The 20,188-nt window shown below is 51.1% G+C and overlaps 1 protein-coding gene across 1 annotated transcript in view; it reads right to left on the bottom strand.

Annotated features, from left to right (window-relative positions):
* The window catches only part of RAB10 (RAB10, member RAS oncogene family), a 48,429-nt gene that overhangs the window by 12,329 nt on the left and 15,912 nt on the right, over positions 1-20,188 (bottom strand). Inside the window, exon 2 of the mRNA XM_030945274.1 lies at positions 5,839-5,899. Coding sequence (XP_030801134.1) covers positions 5,839-5,899 — 61 coding nt within the window. The remainder of the gene's footprint in view (positions 1-5,838; positions 5,900-20,188) is intronic.

Genomic DNA, 20,188 nt, shown 5'->3' on the forward strand with positions numbered 1-20,188 from the left:
TGGATTTAAACTTTACAGCTTCACCTTTTCTGGCTTATCTCCCATAAAAGACCCAGAGTCTCTCCCCTTGTCCCAGCTGTTAACTCTTCCCTGGCAGGGTGGGCAGCCCTGGCACAGGGTGGCTGCCCCTGCATCCCTGGTAGTGCCCAAGGCCAGGCTGGACACTGGAGATTGGAGCACCCTGGGACAGCAGAAGGTGTCCCTGCCATGGCAGGGGTGGGAATGGGATGAGATTTATGGTCCCTTCCCACCCAAACCATTCTGAGATTCCATGCAGTAATTTGGAGGAGTTTAATGATTTAATTGATGGCTTTCCTAGCACATCCCAGAGAGAGAGGGATCCTTCAGGACAATCTCCTGCGAAGTATCTCCACTCACACCCTCATCATTTTCTCTCTCCCCACGTTCTGTACCCACTTGCCAGCACCTTTCCCTCCCACTGGCTCTTACCAAGCAGGAAGTGCTGGAGAAATCTGACCAACCCCACCAGACTTTTGGGATCTGTGATTCCTCCCTCCTGCCACGGCCAGCAGCTGTCACAGGAACAATTCTGAGTGGGTTTTACACCAACTTGGAGTTGGCAGCACGGAGCTGCTACTCACTGCTTGTCACATCCTACAGCTGACTCCCTGGTTAACTCCTCCACTGCTTCTTCTGGCAAGTGGAGCTCAGCTAATGGGAGAGAAGAAAGCTGGGGAGGGAAGAAGCGAAGAACCTGGAGTGTTTCCCTTTTTATTTTTTTTTTAATAAATGCTATAGCTGCCCTTTCCCCTGGTTAATGGATTCTCCATTCATTATTCAGAGATAACTCCTAATGGCTGGAGATTAGAGCTGGCTGAGGCAAACAGGAAATGAGTTATGGTTCTCTGGGTGCCCACGAGGGCTGGATCCACCCTGGGCAAACTGCAGCAGACACTGCAGGGGATGTTTGCTGCCCTGGCTCCCCAGCCCTTTGTTCAAACCCCTGGGTGCAGGCACAGACTGGCTCGCTCTCCCAGCTCCCATGCATGTGGGCAAGGATTATTGGAACTGCCAAGGAGGATGAAACAGAGCTGGAAAGGGAGGGAGCTTGGGTGTTCAGCTTTGTGAGGACAAAGGAGGCTGTCCTGTGGGACTGGGGAGAGGAGATGCTCAAGGGAAGTGAAAAATCTATTTGAATTATTCTCATGCCAACATTAAAATATGCATAAGCTGTATCATATTAGAGGTTTAACCTGGAGAGAAAGGAATTTCTGGGACAGCTTTCCAGCTGACCTGGCAGAGACTAAAGAAACCTTAAAATGCATTATGATTTATTGATGAAAGGTTTACATGGCTGCAGCAAGAAGAGATTAGATCTGATGATTTGTGAGCATCCTGCCAATCCACGTGGCTCAAAATGAAGCTTTTTAACATATTAAAGCAAGTAATTCCTAGCAAAATAATCCAAAGAATTTTATTACTGTCCCACTGTTGTTACATTTGCAGAACTGTGCAGCTCAGTGTTGCACTGGAGGGACTGGGGAACACCAGGCTGAGGATTTCTCTTCCCAAAGGGAAAAGTGTCCCTGGCTCAGCACTCCTGGCTGGATGAAGCTGGGCATGGAGGCACATCCAGCTGGGAAGGGGCACCAGGGGGCTCAGGGCTGGCTCAGTCCTGCCCAGCACCTTCATGGATGGGCTGGGAGGGCATTCAGGGCATCCTCAGCCAGCCCCTGGATGAGAGGATGTGCTGGGCAGGAAGCTCTGCAGAGGGATCTGGGCAGGCTGGATCCATGGAAAGGAGGCTCAGGCCTTGGCAGGGGCTGCCCAGGGAGGTTTGCAGTGCCCATCCCTGCAGGTGTCACCTGGATGTGGCACTGAGTGCCCTGGGCTGGGGACAAGGTGGGCACTGGGCACAGTTGGACTCCATGGCCATGGAGGGATTTCCCCACCTCAGTGATCCTGGGGTTCTGTGCTCTCTCAGGTATTTCATGACTGGCAAATTTCAGCTTTTCTGAATAATACTCAGCCAGGAAACAATTCCCAGGATTCACAGAATCACCAGGTTGGAAGAGACCTCCAAGATCATCGAGTCCAATTCATCCCCAACACCTCAACTCAACCCTGGCACCCAGTGCCACATCCAGGCTTTGTTCAACACACCCAGGGATGGGGACTCCACCACCTCCCCGAGCAGAACATTCCAGAACTTTATCACCCTTTCTGTAAAGAACTTTTTCCTGATATCCAACCTAAATTTCCCTTGGTGCAGCTCAAGGCTGTGTGCTCTGGTTGTGTCAGTGCTGCCTGGAGAAAGAGCCCAGCCCCAGCTGAGCACAGCCACCTTTCAGGGGGTGTAGGGGGTGATGAGGGCACCCCTGAGTCTCCTTTTCTCCAGGCTGAGCACCCCCAGCTTCCATAATGAGAAATCCAAAACAAGAGAGTTCTCCAATTGTTTTATGGGACTGCCATGCCAGAGGAACATGTTCCAGCAAACAGAATTAGCCCCTAGACATTCTAGGGGAAATTGCAGAAATTAATGAGGCTGATGGCACTGGGGGAGCAGAGGTGTGTGCAGCTCTGGTCACCACCACACTCCCTAAACAGCAGAACCTGCACATCCCAGGGAATTCCCACACCTGGGAGGACTCAGGATTGTTTACTTCTGACATGAGCTCATTGCTGAATTAACCAAGATCCTGAGGACACTCCTCTGGCCACATAAATGTGCTGTCAGCAGAGATGCACTGAGAGAAAAATGTAATTTTAGAGTTCTCCACACAGCTAGGAGCTGCACACTGAAGACATAAAGCTGCTCCTAAAATTTGGAATCAGTCAGGAAGACTGTAGGAAAACAGGCTGACACACAAATGTCATTAAAGACAGCAGAGTTGGAGGAGCAGCTAAGTAGGAAAAAAAAAGAAAAAATTCGATTTTTAGCTGCCAGTTACATTCCTTTGAGCCTGTGCTTTGCCTGGATGACAAACCCAGCTCTGCTTTTTGTGCCTCCTGACAAGCACCTGGGCAGCCCAGAGCTTTTCCAGCTTCCATTTCCCAGTGGTTATTTAAGGAATTCTGGAGCCAGGGATCCCTCTGTGGATTTGAGAGTCCAAACCTGACCAGGCTCTTGTGAAATCCCTTGTGAACCTGTCCGTGGGCATCTGCAGCTACCCCTACATCCCATGAGGAGTTTCCCAGCACAACTTCATTCCCTGGTGTTTTCCACGTGCCACTTTCCAGTCTCAGGCCAGAACTGATGTTTTGGTGGTGGAAAAAGGCAGCAAGTTCTATCACACCTTCCCTACCTGTTCAGGATATCCAGGATTTTCAAGATGTGCTCTGACATCATGAAGAACCCTCACTTTTCCATTTGTTCTCCCTAAAAAAGTCCCTTTCTCCCCAGGCAGTGCTGATCAAACCTGTGCTCTGTGGGACTGCCACACTCACTTCCTGCCCAGGAAAATCCCATTTCATTTCTCAATGGCTCCATTATGTTAATGAGTTCTGGGAACTCCAAAGCCTTTTGGTTTCCATTTCAAAGCAACTCTGAGCTCCTGAATGTGTGATATCACACTCAAGTTTTAGCTCTACTACCCTGTCCCTTTGAAGTCCTTCAGCAAAGCCACCACCATCTTCTCCTGGATCTCTCACTCTGGTCCTTCATTCCTTCTCTGCACCATGACAGTGTGAATATTCTTCCAGCCCTTCAGCACTGCAAACCCCTCCAGCTCCCAGCCTTTCTAAGTGTTTCCAGTCCCAAATGTGTATTTGGGAGAATTCCTTTCTCCCATCACTAGTGACTGTCCCAGCAGCAATTCTCCCAAAGAGGAGCTGGAAAATGACCCAGCCAAGGAGATCCTCAGCTCCTGGATTGCTTCCACCCAGAATCTGACACGCAGTGGTTCCCCTGGTGAAGAACCTGGATATCCTGGTGGATCTGCTCTGGATAAGCTCATTTCTTTGGAAGGCCAGTCCAGGGCTGTGTCTCACCCTGCTCCTCACAGGCAATTTCCACCTGGAGCAGCAGGAGAACTCTAATCCAGCCTGCTCCTTACAGAGCTGCACCCCAGCTTCAACAGCTCCTGAGGATTGAGTTACTTCCCACCCCAGGCAGGTTTTAATTCAGCCTGACCTTTGTGTTCCTGCTTTAGTCCTAAATATAATTTCAGAGGTCAGGGCATGGCTGTGAGGCTGTCAGAGGGCCCTTTTCCACAGCCAGGAAGAGGCAAGGAGCTGTCCTGCTGTGTGGTGCCACACCTGAAGGACAGGGCCATCCAGAGGCACTCCAGAAGTGGCCCATGGGAATCTCCTGAGGTTTAATAAAACCACCTGCAGATCCAGAGCAGCCTTTACTCAGGAAATGTTCCCCTAAATCCATCCCCTGCTCACTCAGCTGCTGCCTTGCATTGTTCTGGGAATGCTGCACAGCTCCTGCAAGTGTGGGGCGAGTTCAAAGGCAGGGAGCAGTGGGGAAATAGAGAGGCACTGCACAAAACACCTCCACAAGACCCTGAGCCACTGCTGGGCAAACTCCTGCCACAGGAAAAGTAGGAAACACAACACTGAGATTTTTTAATATATTTTTTTTTTCTGTAGGAGTTTCATTTTCTGCTTCCCAAGTTTCATTTCAAATGTGCAATCTGAACCCAGCAGAAACAAGCAGCAGATTCAGGCCACAACTTCCCCAATTTTGTGACATTTAAAAGTTGCCACTGCGTAAATCTCAGCTCACCCAACTCCACTTCCCTAAGGCACTAAACCCCACAATCTGTAACAGCTTCATTACATCTTGCTCTTTATACCTAAATATCCTCATTTTTCAATATTTTCTGGTTTTACATTTCATGATTTTCTTATTCAGTTTAATCACAGAGTCATGGAATGGTTTGGGTTGGAAAGGACCTTAAAGCTCACCCTGTCCCATGCAGGGACATTTCCACTGTCCCAGGGTGTCCCAGTGTCCAGCCTGGCCTTGGGCACTGCCAGGGATGCAGGGTGGGCACCCTGTGCCAGGGCTGCCCACCCTGCCAGGGAACAATTCCTCATTCCCAATCTCCCATCCAAACCTACTCTCAGTCAGTTCTAACACTTCCTCAGGGTGCTGAGGACAGGAGAGCTCCAGATGCCTGGTTAGGAAGGAAATCACTCATGATTATCCTGGAATGATTATTCTGGGATGACTGGAAACATCAGTGTCCCCCAAAACTGGAACTCACCCCCCTGCATGTACAGACACCAAGGTTATGAAGCCATGGGGTTGTTGTGAGCAGGACAAAAGGGACAAATCCCAGCTCAGAGCCCTTGGAGAATGCAGAGTGAGCAGAGAGCCCAGCCAGCCCCATGGGCCAGGAAAAGCCACTGGCTCTGACCTGACCCGGTGCAAAGCCTCTGGTTCAAAGCACAGAAGCTCAAAGGAAGGAGCTGAGGCTTTGCCTCTTGTCAGACATCCCCACAGAGCAGCTGTGCTCCTGCCAGCTGAGAACCTCTCCACAGCTGAGCATGGAAAATTCCAGCCCTAGTGCAGCCCTGGATTGCATTTTCTTGCTGACACAAAGCAAGGCTACGAGTCAATTTATAGTCACAGACTGGAGGCAAGTCCTAATTTAAAAATTCCAGTTTGAAACCACTTCCCACTAAATCACAGGCTGTGAGGATGCTCTCCCCTCTAAAACAGGAGGTTTGCCAGCAGCCTGTCCCAGGGAGCAGCCAGGCCCAGTGGTTACAGCCACTGCTAAAGCTGCAGACACACACATGGAGTGGAGCTAGCCCTGTGCAAACACAGAACACAGCTGCAAACCTGCAGCCCTGAAGGGAATCCAGCAAGAGCAAAGCCTGCCCAGGAACACCTGCTGCTGAAGGAAGCTCTGTGTTACTCACCAGATCTGTAGCTTGATCTTCTTCCCTTGCAATTCAACAGTTTTAATCTTGAAGTCTATCCCTAAAATAAACAAACACATAAATAAGTAATTAGTGTTTAGTTATTTAAAAAAAAACATCAATTCCACATCAACTCTGAGTGGCTGAGACAGAACAGCAGAAATTTTTTCTTCTTCCACTGAGCTGCCAGGTAAAGCAGGGATGTGCAGGGACACAGAAATGGGAAGGGAGCTGGGACAGAACACAGCCAGGGCCCCAGGGACCTGCTCTGGAACACCCTGAGCAGGAGGGAGCCACAGGGATCATCCACTGCTGGAATCCAAAATGCAGGGAACTCTCAGAACTCTGAGAGCCAAAGCTCAGAATGAAACACAGGATTTGATCTGAGACCTTGGGAAAGGCTTCCAAACCTAAGTGCTGAAAGCAAGAATGTGGATTTATAATTTAAAGCAGAGACACACAGTGTCTCAGAAAGTTTAGAGTTTTAGAGTTTAGGATGTAAAATAATAAAGTAGTTACAAAGGTAAACAAGGAGTTTAGAATGCAGTACTGGAAGTTTGTGTGTTATAACATAATAAGCTAAGAAAACTCACAATGTAGCTTGAGTCCATAAGACAAAATATTTAAGGATGGTGTCAAAACCAGAAATATCCCTATTAGCAGTGTTTTATTAGTCCATAGCTCCTTAAAAAGTCTTGTAACTAAGGGTCTTGAGACCTTCTGAGGCCTGCTGTAACAATGGAAGCCACATTCACCCTTCCTGTCTATGTAAAAAATAAGAACAATAAATAACAATCGAAAAATTCAGAAGTCATGTCTCTAACTTATTCAAAACTCCTTAAAAATCCCCATCCAGTCCAACTCCTGCCCAGGACACCCCAACAATCCCCCCTGTGCCTGAGAATCTTGTCCTGGAGCTCTGACACCCTCAGCCCACATCCCTGAGCTTCCACAGGGATGCAGAACAGTTCAAGCCACTCAAAGCTTGAACCAGCAAGAAAAGGAGAATTATCAGAGCTCAGTCTCCTTGTCCAGACCCATCCCTGCCTCAGCCTTGGGTATGGGACAGCCAAAGCCAGGCCTTGACAAAAATGTCACCAAGACTCTGAGAGCTCAGCCAAGACCGCTGAAAAAGTTTTTGACTTTTAATACCAACTAATACAGAAAGTTCCCAAGTGCCACATCCACAGAGCTGTTAAACCCCTGCAGGGATGGGCACTGCAAACCTCCCTGGGCAGCCCCTGCCAAGGCCTGAGCACCCTTTCCATGCAGAAATTCCTCCTGGTGTCCATCAGCTTCCCTGAGCTTCCACAGGGATGCAGAACGGTTCAAGCCACTCAAAGCTTGAACCAGCAAGAAAAGGAGAATTATCAGAGCTTGGCCTTCAGACCCATCCCTGCCTCAGCCTTGGGTATGGGACAGCCAAAGCCAGGCCTTGGCAGAAGTGTCACCAAGACTCTGAGAGCTCAGCCAAGCACAGACCATCACCACAGACCGTGAAGAAGGTTTTTAGTTTCAATACCAATACACAAAGTCCCCAAGTGCCACATCCACAGAGCTGTTGAACCCCTGCAGGGATGGGCACTGCAAACCTCCCTGGGCAGCTGTGCCAGGGTCTGAGCACCCTTTCCATGCAGAAATTCCTCCTGGTGCCCACCCTGAGCCTGCCCTGGCCCAGCCTGAGGCCATTTCCCCTTGGCCTGTCCCTGTTCCCTGGGAGCAGAGCCCGACCCCCCCTGGCTGTCCCCTCCTGGCAGGGACTTGTGCAGAGCCACAAGGTCCCCCCTGAGCCTCCTTTGCTCCAGGCTGAGCCCCTTCCCAGCTCCCTCAGCCCCTCCTGGGGCTCCATTCCCTCCCCAGCTCCGTTCCCTTCCCTGGACACGCTGCAGCCCCTGCAGGTCTGTCCTGGCAGGAGGGGCCCAGAGCTGCCCCAGGTCCAACCTTCCCTTCCCAAAGCTGCCTACAAGAATTACAGCAGAGCTACACCAGAGCAGCTGGAACACTCCAAACCGTCCCCTCAAACTGCTCTGACACTAATTAGATGCCACCATCCTGGCTTTCAAATCCAATCAGAGAACACCACTGATCACTCCTCATGCTTTCCAAAACCCTGCTTATATTTAGACTTTTTAAAAGGCAGCAGCTGCAAGCCCAAACTTCCCTCCCAAATCTACAAGGTCATTTTATACCAAGCAAGATTAAACAGAATTTATGAAATGCACTATTACATAAGAAGTTTGCATGGGAGCTCTGCCTTGAACTCCTTTTAGCCAACACCCAGCACACAGAACCTGTTGGGCTGAGAGCTGGACATGACCCAGCCCTGGAGGGACATCCCTGGAGGTGTCCCAGCGAGGCCTGGATGTGGCACTCGGTGCTCTGGGCTGGGGACAAGGTGGGCATTGGGCACAGCTGGGATTTGACGATCCTGGAGGGTTTTTCTGACCTGAAGAATTCTGGGATTCATTCTGGGCCAAGGCTGTGCATTAATGCCAGGATGGCAGCCTGGGACCTCCCACCCATCTCAGGTCAGTGCTCCTTTGTTCTCCAGCACTGCTGCATCCCTCACGTCAGGTTACACTGATGAATCAATGTAGGAACTATCACACAAACGTGACTGGAAATATAAACCTGCTCAATGATTGATTGCCAAGATACAAAACTGCCCCACATCCACCCAGCCCTGTATTTTTTTCAGCATTTCAGGGAGTTGTTTGCTGCCACGTCGTGTCCCCAGCAACACAACCAAACAAATGAACACCAAACATGTAAATGAGATATTTTATATGGTGACAGTTACCTCTGGGCTGGGCCCAGATGCAGCAGAGTGACTGAGAGACACTTTTTATGTGTTAAGATAAAGTAAATTATTAACCCAGCCAAGGAAATTAACTCTTCTCTTCGCTGTGAGGGATTTAGCCAACTCCAGTACTTGGGGATAAAATAAATCTCTAATCCCATGTTATAGTCAGCTCCCATTCCAATATAATACCAGTTCAGCCTTCAGAGCAGCAAGGTTGTTATAAATAGCAATGTATTTCCCTGGAAACACTTCCAGAGGAGCTCCAACAGGCTGGCAAAAGGAGACTCCTGTGTGGCTGCAGTGCCTGGCCAGCCAGGCTGTTGACAATAAACAGCAGAAACACAAAGGCTTCCCAGAAAACAGATATGGGGAGGTTTCCAGGAAAATTCACTTCAGGAAAGAGCTGGAGAGGGAAACGGGTAGAAAACCTGACTGGCTGAAGAACAGACATCTCGTCATCACAGGGGGATAATGAAAGAGCTCATGAATTAAAGATGAGCATGAAATTACTCCCTCATTAAGTGTGGGTAAGATATTTATCACCTTCAGCAGGACAAGCTGGAATTCACAGGAAAACCTGGAAGAACACTGGCCAGGCTTAGGAAAACCTTATCAACTCCAGATGTTCCAATTAAGATATGGAAATGTTTGCTACCCTTGAGCACAGCACAGGTCCCAGGTCACTTCTGCATTTCCTGCCCATTTCCAGACCTTCACCTGTTGCTTAGAGCAGCCTGGGGTTGTTGGTGGGTGAGAGCTGGACATGAGAGCCCCAAAACCCCTGTGCCCTGCTGATCCCCCAGTGTGGGCAGCAGGAAAAGGGGGACTCTGTCCCTGTGCCCAGGTGAGAGCCCACCTGCCCTGGGCATTCCAACAGCACAAGGACCTGGAGCTGCTGCAGAGAGCCCAGAGGAGCCCCAGAGCTGCTCCAGGGCTGGAGCCAGGCTGGGAGAGCTGGGGGTGCTCACCTGGAGAGGAGAAGGATCCAGGGAGAGCTCAGAGCCCCTGGCAGGGCCTGAAGGGGCTCCAGGAGAGCTGCAGAGGGACTGGGGACAAGGCCTGGAGGGACAGACACAGGGAATGGCTCCCACTGCCAGAGGGCAGGGCTGGGTGGGATATTGGGAATTGGGAATTGTTCCCTGGCAGGGTGGGCAGGCCCTGGCACAGGGTGCCCAGAGCAGCTGTGGCCGGCCCTGGATCCCCTGGAAGATCCCTGGGGCTTGGAGCACCCTGGCACAGTGGCAGTGTCCCTGCCATGGCAGGGGTGGCACTGGGTGGGCTCTGAGGCCCCTCCCCACCCAACCCAGTCTGGGATTCTGGGATTCCATGGGCCCAGGTGTGACAAACGTGAACTCAGCTTCAGAAAGGAAAGAAGCAATGCTGGAGTTTCTGGGCTCCTGGTCCCACGGTCAGTGCAAACACTGCCCTCACACAAACACTGAGTCTGCTCTGCCAGCCATGGCAACCACGGCCCAGGAGCAGCTCCAGGGGCTGCCAGCTCACACTGGGCACTGAAGTCAGCCCCCTCCATCCCACAGCCACAGGGACTGCTGCCCACAGCCCCTCCTGTACCTGTGCAGGCTCAAGCCTTCAGTGTCCTGGTGGATGCACAACTACTGGCTCAAGGGATCTGTGCTCCCAGCTCTCTCAGATATGAGATGTTAATGAAGAGCCAGCATCAGCAGAACAGCTTTAAGTCCATAATCATTTCCATAGCACTTTACACCTCCCCAAGCCCCTGCCAAGATCCCCCCTCTGCCTCTAAATCACAAAGTGACTGTTCTTGACAAGTGACAGACCCACAGCCACCGGTTGGAGAGGGAGGGAGAAAACATTATTTTCCAGTCCACTGCAGAGGTACAAATGATGAGCTGGCCCTTTCACACAGCCCGAATTTTGTTTGCATTCCTTCCAAACAAAGCCCCCATTGAGCACGGGGAGGACGCTGGGCGGGAGGAAGCAGAATGTAGGGCAGGAGGAGGGCACTGCTGCGAGCTGGAGCTTGACAGGCATCCCGCAGGGACATCCCATCCTGCAGGGACATCCCATCCCACAGGGACATCCCATCCTGCAGGGCCATCCCACCCTGCAGGGCCATCCCACCCTGCAGGGCCATCCCACCCTGCAGGGCCATCCCATCCTGCAGGGACATCCCATCCTGCAGGGCCATCCCACCCTGCAGGGACATCCCACCCTGCAGGGACATCCCATCCTGCAGGGCCATCCCATCCCACAGGGACATCCCATCCTGCAGGGACATCCCATCCTGCAGGGCCATCCCATCCTGCAGGGACATCCCATCCCACCCTGCAGGGACATCCCATCCTGCAGGGACATCCCACCTTGTAAGGACATCCCACCCTGCAGGGACATCCCACCCTATAGGGACATCCCATCCTGCAGGGACATCCCATTCTATCCTGCAGGCACATCCCACCCCACAGGGACATCCCACCCTATAGGGACAACCCACCCTGCAGGGACATCCCATTCTATCCTACAGGGACATCCCACCCTACAGGGACATCCTACCCTGCAGGGACATCCCATTCTATCCTGCAGGGACATCCCACCCCACAGGGACATCCCACCCTATAGGGACATCTCATTCCATCCCGCAGGGCCATCCCACCCTGCGGGGACATCCCATTCCATCCTGCAGGGACACCCTATCCCAGCCTGTAGGGACATCCCATCCCATCCCATCCCATCCCATCCCATCCCATCCCATCCCATCTGCAGGGACATCCTGCCCCGCAGGGACATCCCATCCTGCAGGGCCATCCCACCTCACAGGGACATCCCACCCTACAGGGACATCTCATCCCGAAGGGATATCCCACCCCATCCTATAGGCACATCCCATTCCATCCTACAAGCACATCCCATTCCATCCTGCAGGGACATCCACCCTGTAGAGACATCTCATCCCACCCTGCAGGGATGTCCCACCCACAGGGACATCCCACCCTCTGGCGACATCCCATTCCATCCTGAAGGGACATCCTACCCCACAGGGACATCCCACCCTGCAGGGACATCCCACCCAGGCCAGGCCAAGAGCAGAGCAGCACCAACTGCATTTTGTCTGTAATTCATTAATAATTGCTGGGCACAGAGTGCAGCAGCACCACCCCTGGTGTGCTCAGCTCGGGAAGGAAAGCAAACGTGCAAAATTCACCCCCAGGTTCATCAGGGAAGGGAATGGAGCCCCAGGAGGGGCTGAGGGAGCTGGGAAGGGGCTCAGCCTGGAGCAAAGGAGGCTCAGGGGGACCTTGTGGCTCTGCACAAGTCCCTGCCAGGAGGGGACAGCCAGGGGGGGTCGGGCTCTGCTCCCAGGGAACAGGGACAGGCCAAGGGGAAATGGCCTCAGGCTGGGCCAGGGCAGGCTCAGGGTGGATGTTGGGAACAATTCCCACCTGGACAGGGCTGTCCTGCCCTGGCACAGCTGCCCAGGGAGGTTTGCAGTGCCCATCCCTGGAGGGATTTCAAAGCCCTGTGGATGTGGCACTTGGGGACATGGAGCAGTGCTGGGGATGGTCTGAGATCCCTTTTCCAGCCTCACTGACTCTAATTTAAATCTTGCTTGTTCCAGCTGCCCAGCTTTGTGCCACAGGCTCTGACAAGAGCCAGGATCTGAAGTGTGACTCAAAGAACAGCTCTCAATACCCGAGCTCCCGCGGCAGAACTCGAGCACACACTGAGGAGCAGCAGGAGGTGTCTGCATGGCCGTGCCCAGCCGAGCTCCTCCCTGTGCTGGGTCACCCTGAGGGAGGTGAAGTCCTCAGCCAGAGCCACAGCACCTTCTCCAAAGCCTCAGCTGACTGTAAAATCACGGAATGGTTTGGGTTGGAACTTTCAAGCCCACCCAGTGCCACCCCCTGGCACAGGCAGGGACACTTCCACTGTCCCAGAGCGCTGCAAGCCCCATCCAACCTGGCCTTGGGCACTGCCAGGGATGAGGATGGAGATTATTGTTGGATTATCCAGTCTGCAAACCTGTCAGCTATAAATGAAGTCACTGTACCACCAAAAGAGAGTTCAGCTTTTGTTTGGGTTTTATGTTTTAATAAGGTGAGGAGTCAAGGCTTTTCCTGGCAGCTGTGTATTTTTGTGTAATCCATGTGTTCCTCCACAGGTATCCACAGAGCTGGAATCCAGCAGTGCCAGTGTCCCAGGCCTGGGGTTTGCTATTGCCCCTCCAAAATAAACTCTCCTGTCTGAGCTTGTGCTTCCAAAACCTCTCACACCAAGTGAAATCCTTGTCCCAGTAAAGTCCCAGCAGCCAATGATGGGGACAACACCTGGAAAAATTAACACTGAGACCTTGTCCTGTGCTGAATAAAGGAGGCAGAAAACAGCTCCTAGAAAACCTCAGGAAAGCAGTGCTGGCACTAAAGATGTAGGCTTGGGATGGTGCTCATCCACACTGTGCAGCACTGAATCCCTCACAGGAGAAATGTTTTGAAAGACTTAAGTAGCAACTGAGATCATTAAGAGCTTAATTAAAAGCAGAACTCTCAGCTCTTGCCTGATGAGCTTGTGCTGGGCTTTCCTTGGAAAGGGAAAGTGGATTTGCTGCTGAAGCTTTCTTACGAAATAATTAATAATTATCTTAACTGATAACCAAGGTTAACGGCTGCTGCCCCGAGTAAATGACACTCTGAGGCACTAAAGGCTCTTTGCAAGAGCTGCATTGTCTTCAAAGAGTTTAGAGTTCTGCACTTGACTTATTTGGGAAGTTTGGTTCTGGGAGGGCTTGGAGGACATCAGGAGGAAATTCCTCCTGGAGAGAGTGGACAGCCTTGGAAAGGGATGGAGTGCCCATCCCTGCAGGTGTCCAGGGAATTCCTGGATGTGGCACTCAGTGCCCTGGGCATTGGGCACAGCTTGGTCTCCATGGTCTTGGGGGTCTTCTCCAAACCCAGGGACTCTGGGACTCTACACTAATCCATCTCTCTCAAGACTTGGGGGACCTCAGCATGAAATTGCTGAGTTTAGAAAGACCAGACAAAGCTTTCCACCCCCCAAGTTAATCTGGCAATTTTAAAAGCTCCCAGGCTTAATTATTGCTGCTGTTGTCAGTTCTCTTTATTGTATTTTTGTTATTTAAATGAAGGCATTTTGGTGCTGGTTCCTGGGTCCTGTGTAAGCTCTAAGCACACCTGGGGGATCCCAGCTCCACAGGGACTCCAGGAATGGCACAGCCTGTGCTCCTGGGATGGCTGTGAGTCCTGAGGTCTGTTCCTTCACACCTTGTGAATGGGAGAGTTGTTAATTCAGTGAAACAGCAACAGTTTCCTCCTGCCTGGCCAGGCACTTCATTTAAGGCAGCTATTCCCAAGAAGTGAGGCAGTAAGGACAAGGTTTACACTTTCCTGTGGCTATTAAAGCCCTTGCTTGAGTTGGACAGGTGCAGGGAGGTGTTCCAGGCCGGGCTGGACAGGCCTTGAAGCAACCTGGGATAGTGGAAGGTGTCCCTGCATGGCATGGAGCTGAGCTTTAAGGTCTGCTGGTTTTCAGCTTCCTTTTTCTACCTCTGTTGAGGTCAGGATTGAAGGCACTCCAGAGGATAGCTCACATTCAGACTCAGGTGTTTATTATTTCTTACCTGTGTTACAGTCTCACAGCAGTGAGTTCTGCAGTCTTTCATCAGCAAGGCACAAAATGGCCAACTATCTCTTGTTACAGGGTCTTTTATAGCTAAACTATCCAATTAAGAAATGACACCTAAATTATTTTCACTTTTAACCCAATAATTAATCCCTCAAAGTCTGCAGGGTGGGCTTTTCTGTCCAATTACAAAATACCACCCAAATCCACGAAGAAGAAGGAAGCAGAAGGTAAAGGTGCCTTCACCCTAAAACCTCCATCTTGCCCCATATTTATTACCATATTCTAAACCCCAAACTCTAAGTTTCCCACCCTGCGACATCACACACTTCTACCCAACTCCACATCCACAATCCCAGGGCTCTCAATCAATTCTGGAAGCTTCTCCAAGGCCTCAGGTCAAATGCAGTGCTCTCCTGGGGGTCAGCCTGTCTGTACAGAAAATCTGAAATTCTCAGCAACCAGAACTTCCAACCCAAACCAATCCCTGATCCATTCTATGCTTACACTGCTCAATTCCTGCAGCCCCTCCCAGCTCCTTGGGGTGTCTCCTTTGCCTCCTCCATGGGAGATGAGAAAGGAACAGGCTTCCATCAACCAGTGCCACCTGTAAGAATCACAGCTCTCTGAAAGGGCATTCAGGAAAGAGAATCTGAAGTTGTTCCTGGCCTCATCCTTTGACAAAGGCTTAAGGGAAAGCCTGACTTTTATCAGAGGGCCAAACTCAGGTGATGTGGGAGGGAGTGGGAAGCTTTAGGCTGGCTGGGACAAGCCTTGGCACTCATGGCAATTTCTCCTGCAATCAGGCTTTGCCACCTCTGGCAGCAGCACAGCACCCAACTGCAGAGCGGGGGCAGTCACCAGAATGGGGCTCCAAAGGGAGATAAAAACCCCATTGTCCTCCCCCAATCCCAAAACTTCTTTAACAGGAGCGTCTCTGACCATCAGAGCTTTGGGAGCTCTTCTTTCTCAGGAGAAAGTTTCAATAAAACAGCATAAGGGTAACTAGGCAGTCCCAAAACTTCTTTAACAGGAGCATCTCTGACCATCAGAGCTTTGGGAGCTCTTCTTTCTCAGGAGAAAGTTTCAATAAAACAGCATTAGAGGTAACTAGGCAGTCCCAAAACTTCTCTAACAGGAGCATCTCTGACCATCAGAGCTTTGGGAGCTCTTCTTTCTCAGGAGGAAGTTTCAATAAAACAGCATTAGGGGTAACTAGGCAGTCCCAAACCTCACTCCCTGACAATGAAATCATCAGCAATGAGGAAACCTGAAAGTTTGGGATTACCTGACTTCTTTTACACCATACCAGGAACTTCCAGATTAAGGAATTGACACTTCAGGCCATGGCTACCCTTCCTAACAAAATATTTATTCATGAGGAGTGAGGACTGCACTGCATTTGAACTCTTCCTTGTGCTCAGCCCTGCTCATGTGTAGCAGTCAGGTACAAGGGAAGGGCAGTGGGAAGAGGGAAGGGCAGCTGGATCAGCAACAAAAAACCAGGGATGGAACCAAAACAAGAAGCCTGTGCATGCTCTGTGTCTGACACAGGGTGCTCCTGGTTTAAACCCAGCAAGCAGCACCGATTCTGCTCGCGCCTTTGCAGGAGGATGCCCCAACTCCACAGCCCTGCACACACCCTGCTCAGGCAGCTCAAACACACTTAATCCCCTGAGTAAACAGCAGAGTAACTCAGTAAACTCAGCAGCTGCTCCTCCTCCTCCAGGGGAGAGCCCCTGCACAGGCAGCTCACCTGCTGCTGTGTGTGTGCACAGAATCCCAGCACACACATCCTCCCCTGGGGGAGCAGCCACTCCTGCATGGATCCTTCCTACACTCACATGTGGCCAGGAATTCTTCAAGGAAATAGAAAAAATAGCATTCATTGAATCTCACAATGGTTTGGGTAGAAGGGACATTAAAGCTCATCTTGTCCCTCTTTGTGCCAAGAGGGAAAAGTTTGTGTTCTATCTCCCACTGTCCCAGGTGGAAAAGTTTGTGTTCTATCTCCAGGCATCAAAAGCCCTGTCCAAGCTGCCCTTGGACACTGCCAGGGCTCCAGGGGAAACCTGTGCTAGGGCCTTCCCAAGGGCAATGCTGGGATTCCTTCCCAATATCCCTGTCCTTTGCCCATGGGAGCCACTCCCTGTGTCCTGGCACTGTCTGCCTGCCCAACCCAGGCAGCCATGCAGAGCAGAGACCCCAGAGGAATCTCCAAGGCCAGAACACCTGGGTCAGAGAAGCCAAGTGTTCTGCTGGCCTGAGCCAAGCCCACACAAAGAGCTGCAAGGCAGGTTATAAATAATGCAGGGCCCCAGCACACATGGGCAGCAGAGCTCAGATCTGCTGGGCCACGCTGCACATTCCCAGCCCTCCTTACCACAGGCTACTCCCACACTACTCAGGGCCGGGATAAAAGCTCTCCAAAGCACTCCAGCTCGTGGTACAAACTGCCAGGGGAGTTCCCTCCCAAGCTGCAGTGACTCAGGAGTCCAAGGCAGGATAAGGAGTTCCTGCCTGACTTGTTCAGACACACAGCCCATGCCTGGAGGGGGAGCGGAGCTCGGCACAGGGAGCAAAGGGGCCCCAGGAAATGAACAGAGGCAGGGAGGACTCCCAGAGACAGAGCCTGGGCTCCCACAGCTGTGGGGAGGGGCAGGAGCAGCCCTGGGAACAAGCCAGAGGGTATCAGTCATCACAGTGACACTGGAATGGCCTCCTGGCTGGCTTTGCCCTCCTCTTCCACACCTGCAGTTCCACCATTGCTGACATCCCACGACCAGGAGTGTAACAAAGAACTCAAGGTATGAGTAAACCATGGATCTGTGTGGTAGCAAAGCAGAAATTTGGTGAATTTTCAGTGAATTCAGGTGTTTGACCTCCTGCAGGAAGTTTTTGCCAGTGCAAAGTGTGCAAAGCAGAGCTGCAGCAGGAACTCACTCGTCCTGCTCTGCAAGGTTTCAAGTCGTGACAGCTCAGCACTGACAGAGCACCTGAAGCTGCCTCTGAATAAAGTCAGCACATACCTCACATGAATAAAGTAACACACACCTCAGCTGAAACCTTGGGAAATGTGCACTGAGCTCATCTGCAGAACAGAATTATGGAATTGGAAAAGATCACCAAGGCCAACCATCCCAGTGGTCTCAGAAAGCCCCACAAGTGGGCAGGAGAAACTCCTCCCTGAAGGTGCAGCTCCTGCCTGGGAGCCTGGTTGGGATCAAGCTGGGCTTGGCAGGACCATGGCAGCAGAGCCAAGTGATTGAATTGCTTTAATCCCACCAGCCAAGATTGATGGCATGATCAGTGCTAACAGTTTTCCCAACATCCAGTCCCTGGTGCCAACCCTCCCATGCTCAGTCCATCACCCAAAGGCCTCTCCTTCCCCAAAACTCAGGGCACACACCTCAGCTGAAACCTTGGGAAATGTGCACTGAGCTCATCTACAGAACAGAATTACGGAACTGGAAAAGATCACCAAGGCCAACCATCCCAGTGGTCTCAGAAAGCCCCACAAGTGGGCAGGAGAAACTCCTCCCTGAAGGTGCAGCTCCTGCCTGGGAGCCTGGTTGGGATCAAGCTGGGCTTGGCAGGACCATGGCAGCAGAGCCAAGTGATTTAACTGCTTTAATCCCACCAGCCACAACTGATGACATGATCAGTGCTAACAGTTTTTCCCATACATCCAGTCCCTGGTGCCAACCCTCCCATGCTCAGTCCATCACCCAAAAGCTCTCTCATCACCCACTCACCAAACCAGCCCTTGCATCCTTTGCTTTTCCCCCTGAATTATCACCTGGGCAAACATTCCCTGCTTTATCTCAAGGTCAGCAGCCTCCATCCATCCCCACCATGGATGATCCACACCAGCAGCTACACCAAACTGCTTTTCTGGGTAACATTCACAGCAGCAGCACAGAAACTCCCATGGGAACAGCTGTATCCAACTGCTGGGGATCCACAGGACCTGCAGCTTCCTGAAAATTGGGATTTTGTAGAGCAGGTATCAAGAACAGGAATTATGACTAGATTTCACTCTGTAAAGGTAAGTTAAAGACTCTTAACCAGTGACATTTGCTAGCATGAGCATGTGTATCTTAAAAAAACTTTATTTAATTCCAGCATCTATTTCTAGGAATGCAGTAGATTCCCAAAATCCAAACAAAGCACTTCAGCTTTTAACACAAAATCTGCTAAGTGAGAAATCCTTAAACCCAAGTGTATTTCCTTTCCAAGAGGCTGCTCAAGCTCCACCAGCCCCTCTTAGTGACCCCCTGGCTCTGTCCTGAGCCCCCATTCCCCAATATTTTATAAAACTGCCCTTCCAGGCTGAGTTTCCCCAATCCCACAGCAATCCAGAGGAATTCCAAAGCTGGTGATGTAAGGCAGGACACGGGACAGGGGCAGCAGCACCAGCAGCACCAGAGCCAGATCTTCTCCTCCCAATTAATCTATTCTTAACGAAGCAGATGACAGTCCTGTGAGACAGCAGCTCCTGGGCTGACCTACATTCCCCTCCTGGATGCATCTGTGTGCCTCAGTCGCTGTCACACATCCCTAGCAGGGTACAGGGAGATCTGATTTATGCAAACCAGCCCTGAGCAGCCCATCAGGGACTCGCTGAATATTCATTTGGGTGACAAATCCAGGACTCTGGCTTCTATCCCCCCAAATCCCAGGCTTAATCCCCCCCAGACAATAGGAGCCTCTTGTTATCCAGCCTGACCTGGTGTCTGGGAATGGCCACTTGCTGGGAATTCATCCACATCTCCACTGCTGGAAGAATCTGGGGATCTTCCCAAACCCACCTCAGACTGCCCTTACAGCACCAACCAATTTAGAGATGAACAGGATTCACAACTCCAGGAGTGAAGGAGACCTTCCCAACTGGAAACTCCTTTCTGAAATGCTCCTGTTGCCATCAGAACAGCAAAGGAGCTGTGGGCAGGTGAGATCTCTGCCATTGGCCCTTTCAGGGATGCACAGCAAATGCAGGGAACCAAAACTGTCTCGCTGCAAATCTCAACTGAAACTTTCTCCATGACCGGTTTTGAGATTTCTATTAAAAAATCACAAATGAACACCTGAGGTAAGTCATTGCAAAAGGCAGTACTGCTTCCAAGAATTCTTTAAGAGCACTTAGCAGCAATGTTAAAAAATATTAAAAATATTAAAAATATGAAGTGACCAAGGAGACAGAGGTGGTGGGAGCTGTGTGCTCCCCACACAGCACCTCCATGGCACTGGGCACCTTCCACCTCTCCACTGCTCATCATCTAAATTAAAATATTAATCACTGCCAGGAACAATCTTCTTTGTTCCACCTTATTACCTGCAACAGGGAGAAGTCCATTACCTTGCTATTACACACTGGATACTTGCAGATGTAAATCCTTTTATCACCTGACTTTTTTCTTCTAAAAAATACAGATTCTACCCACACATTTAGGTCTGGGAAGCCACAGGGCTGTGAGGAAGCAGAGTATCAGCATCAGGGATTCCCCAGAGCTGCTGCTCCTCAAGCAGCACTGTTCATGTTTGACAGATGGATTACAATGACAAGTGCTGTTCAACCCACACCTGCAGTTAAAATCCAAATAATCAGGAGGTGGGGAAGGCCCTGGTACCACACAGCAGCCAGGGACCTGCCTGGGAGGGATTTCCAAATGTCTCTTCCTCATTTGTGATGACACACAAGGTCTTCCCAAGAGCTCCACATCAACCTCAAGTTCCAGGCCCCTCACTCCATCTGCTGCAGGTATTTAAATACTGACCTGGACACAAAGCGCCAGTCATGAATTTTGTGCTAATCTTTGCAAATAAATTTCAACTTTTCTGTAAAGTGAAGGTGACAGCTCCTCCAAGGGAGGAACTGAGGTGTGTGAGCTTACAACCATTAGTTAGAGGTGGCTGGAGGGAAAGGGGACTCAA

Source organism: Camarhynchus parvulus, chromosome 3, assembly GCF_901933205.1.
Source record: "Camarhynchus parvulus chromosome 3, STF_HiC, whole genome shotgun sequence".
NCBI lineage: Eukaryota > Metazoa > Chordata > Aves > Passeriformes > Thraupidae > Camarhynchus > Camarhynchus parvulus.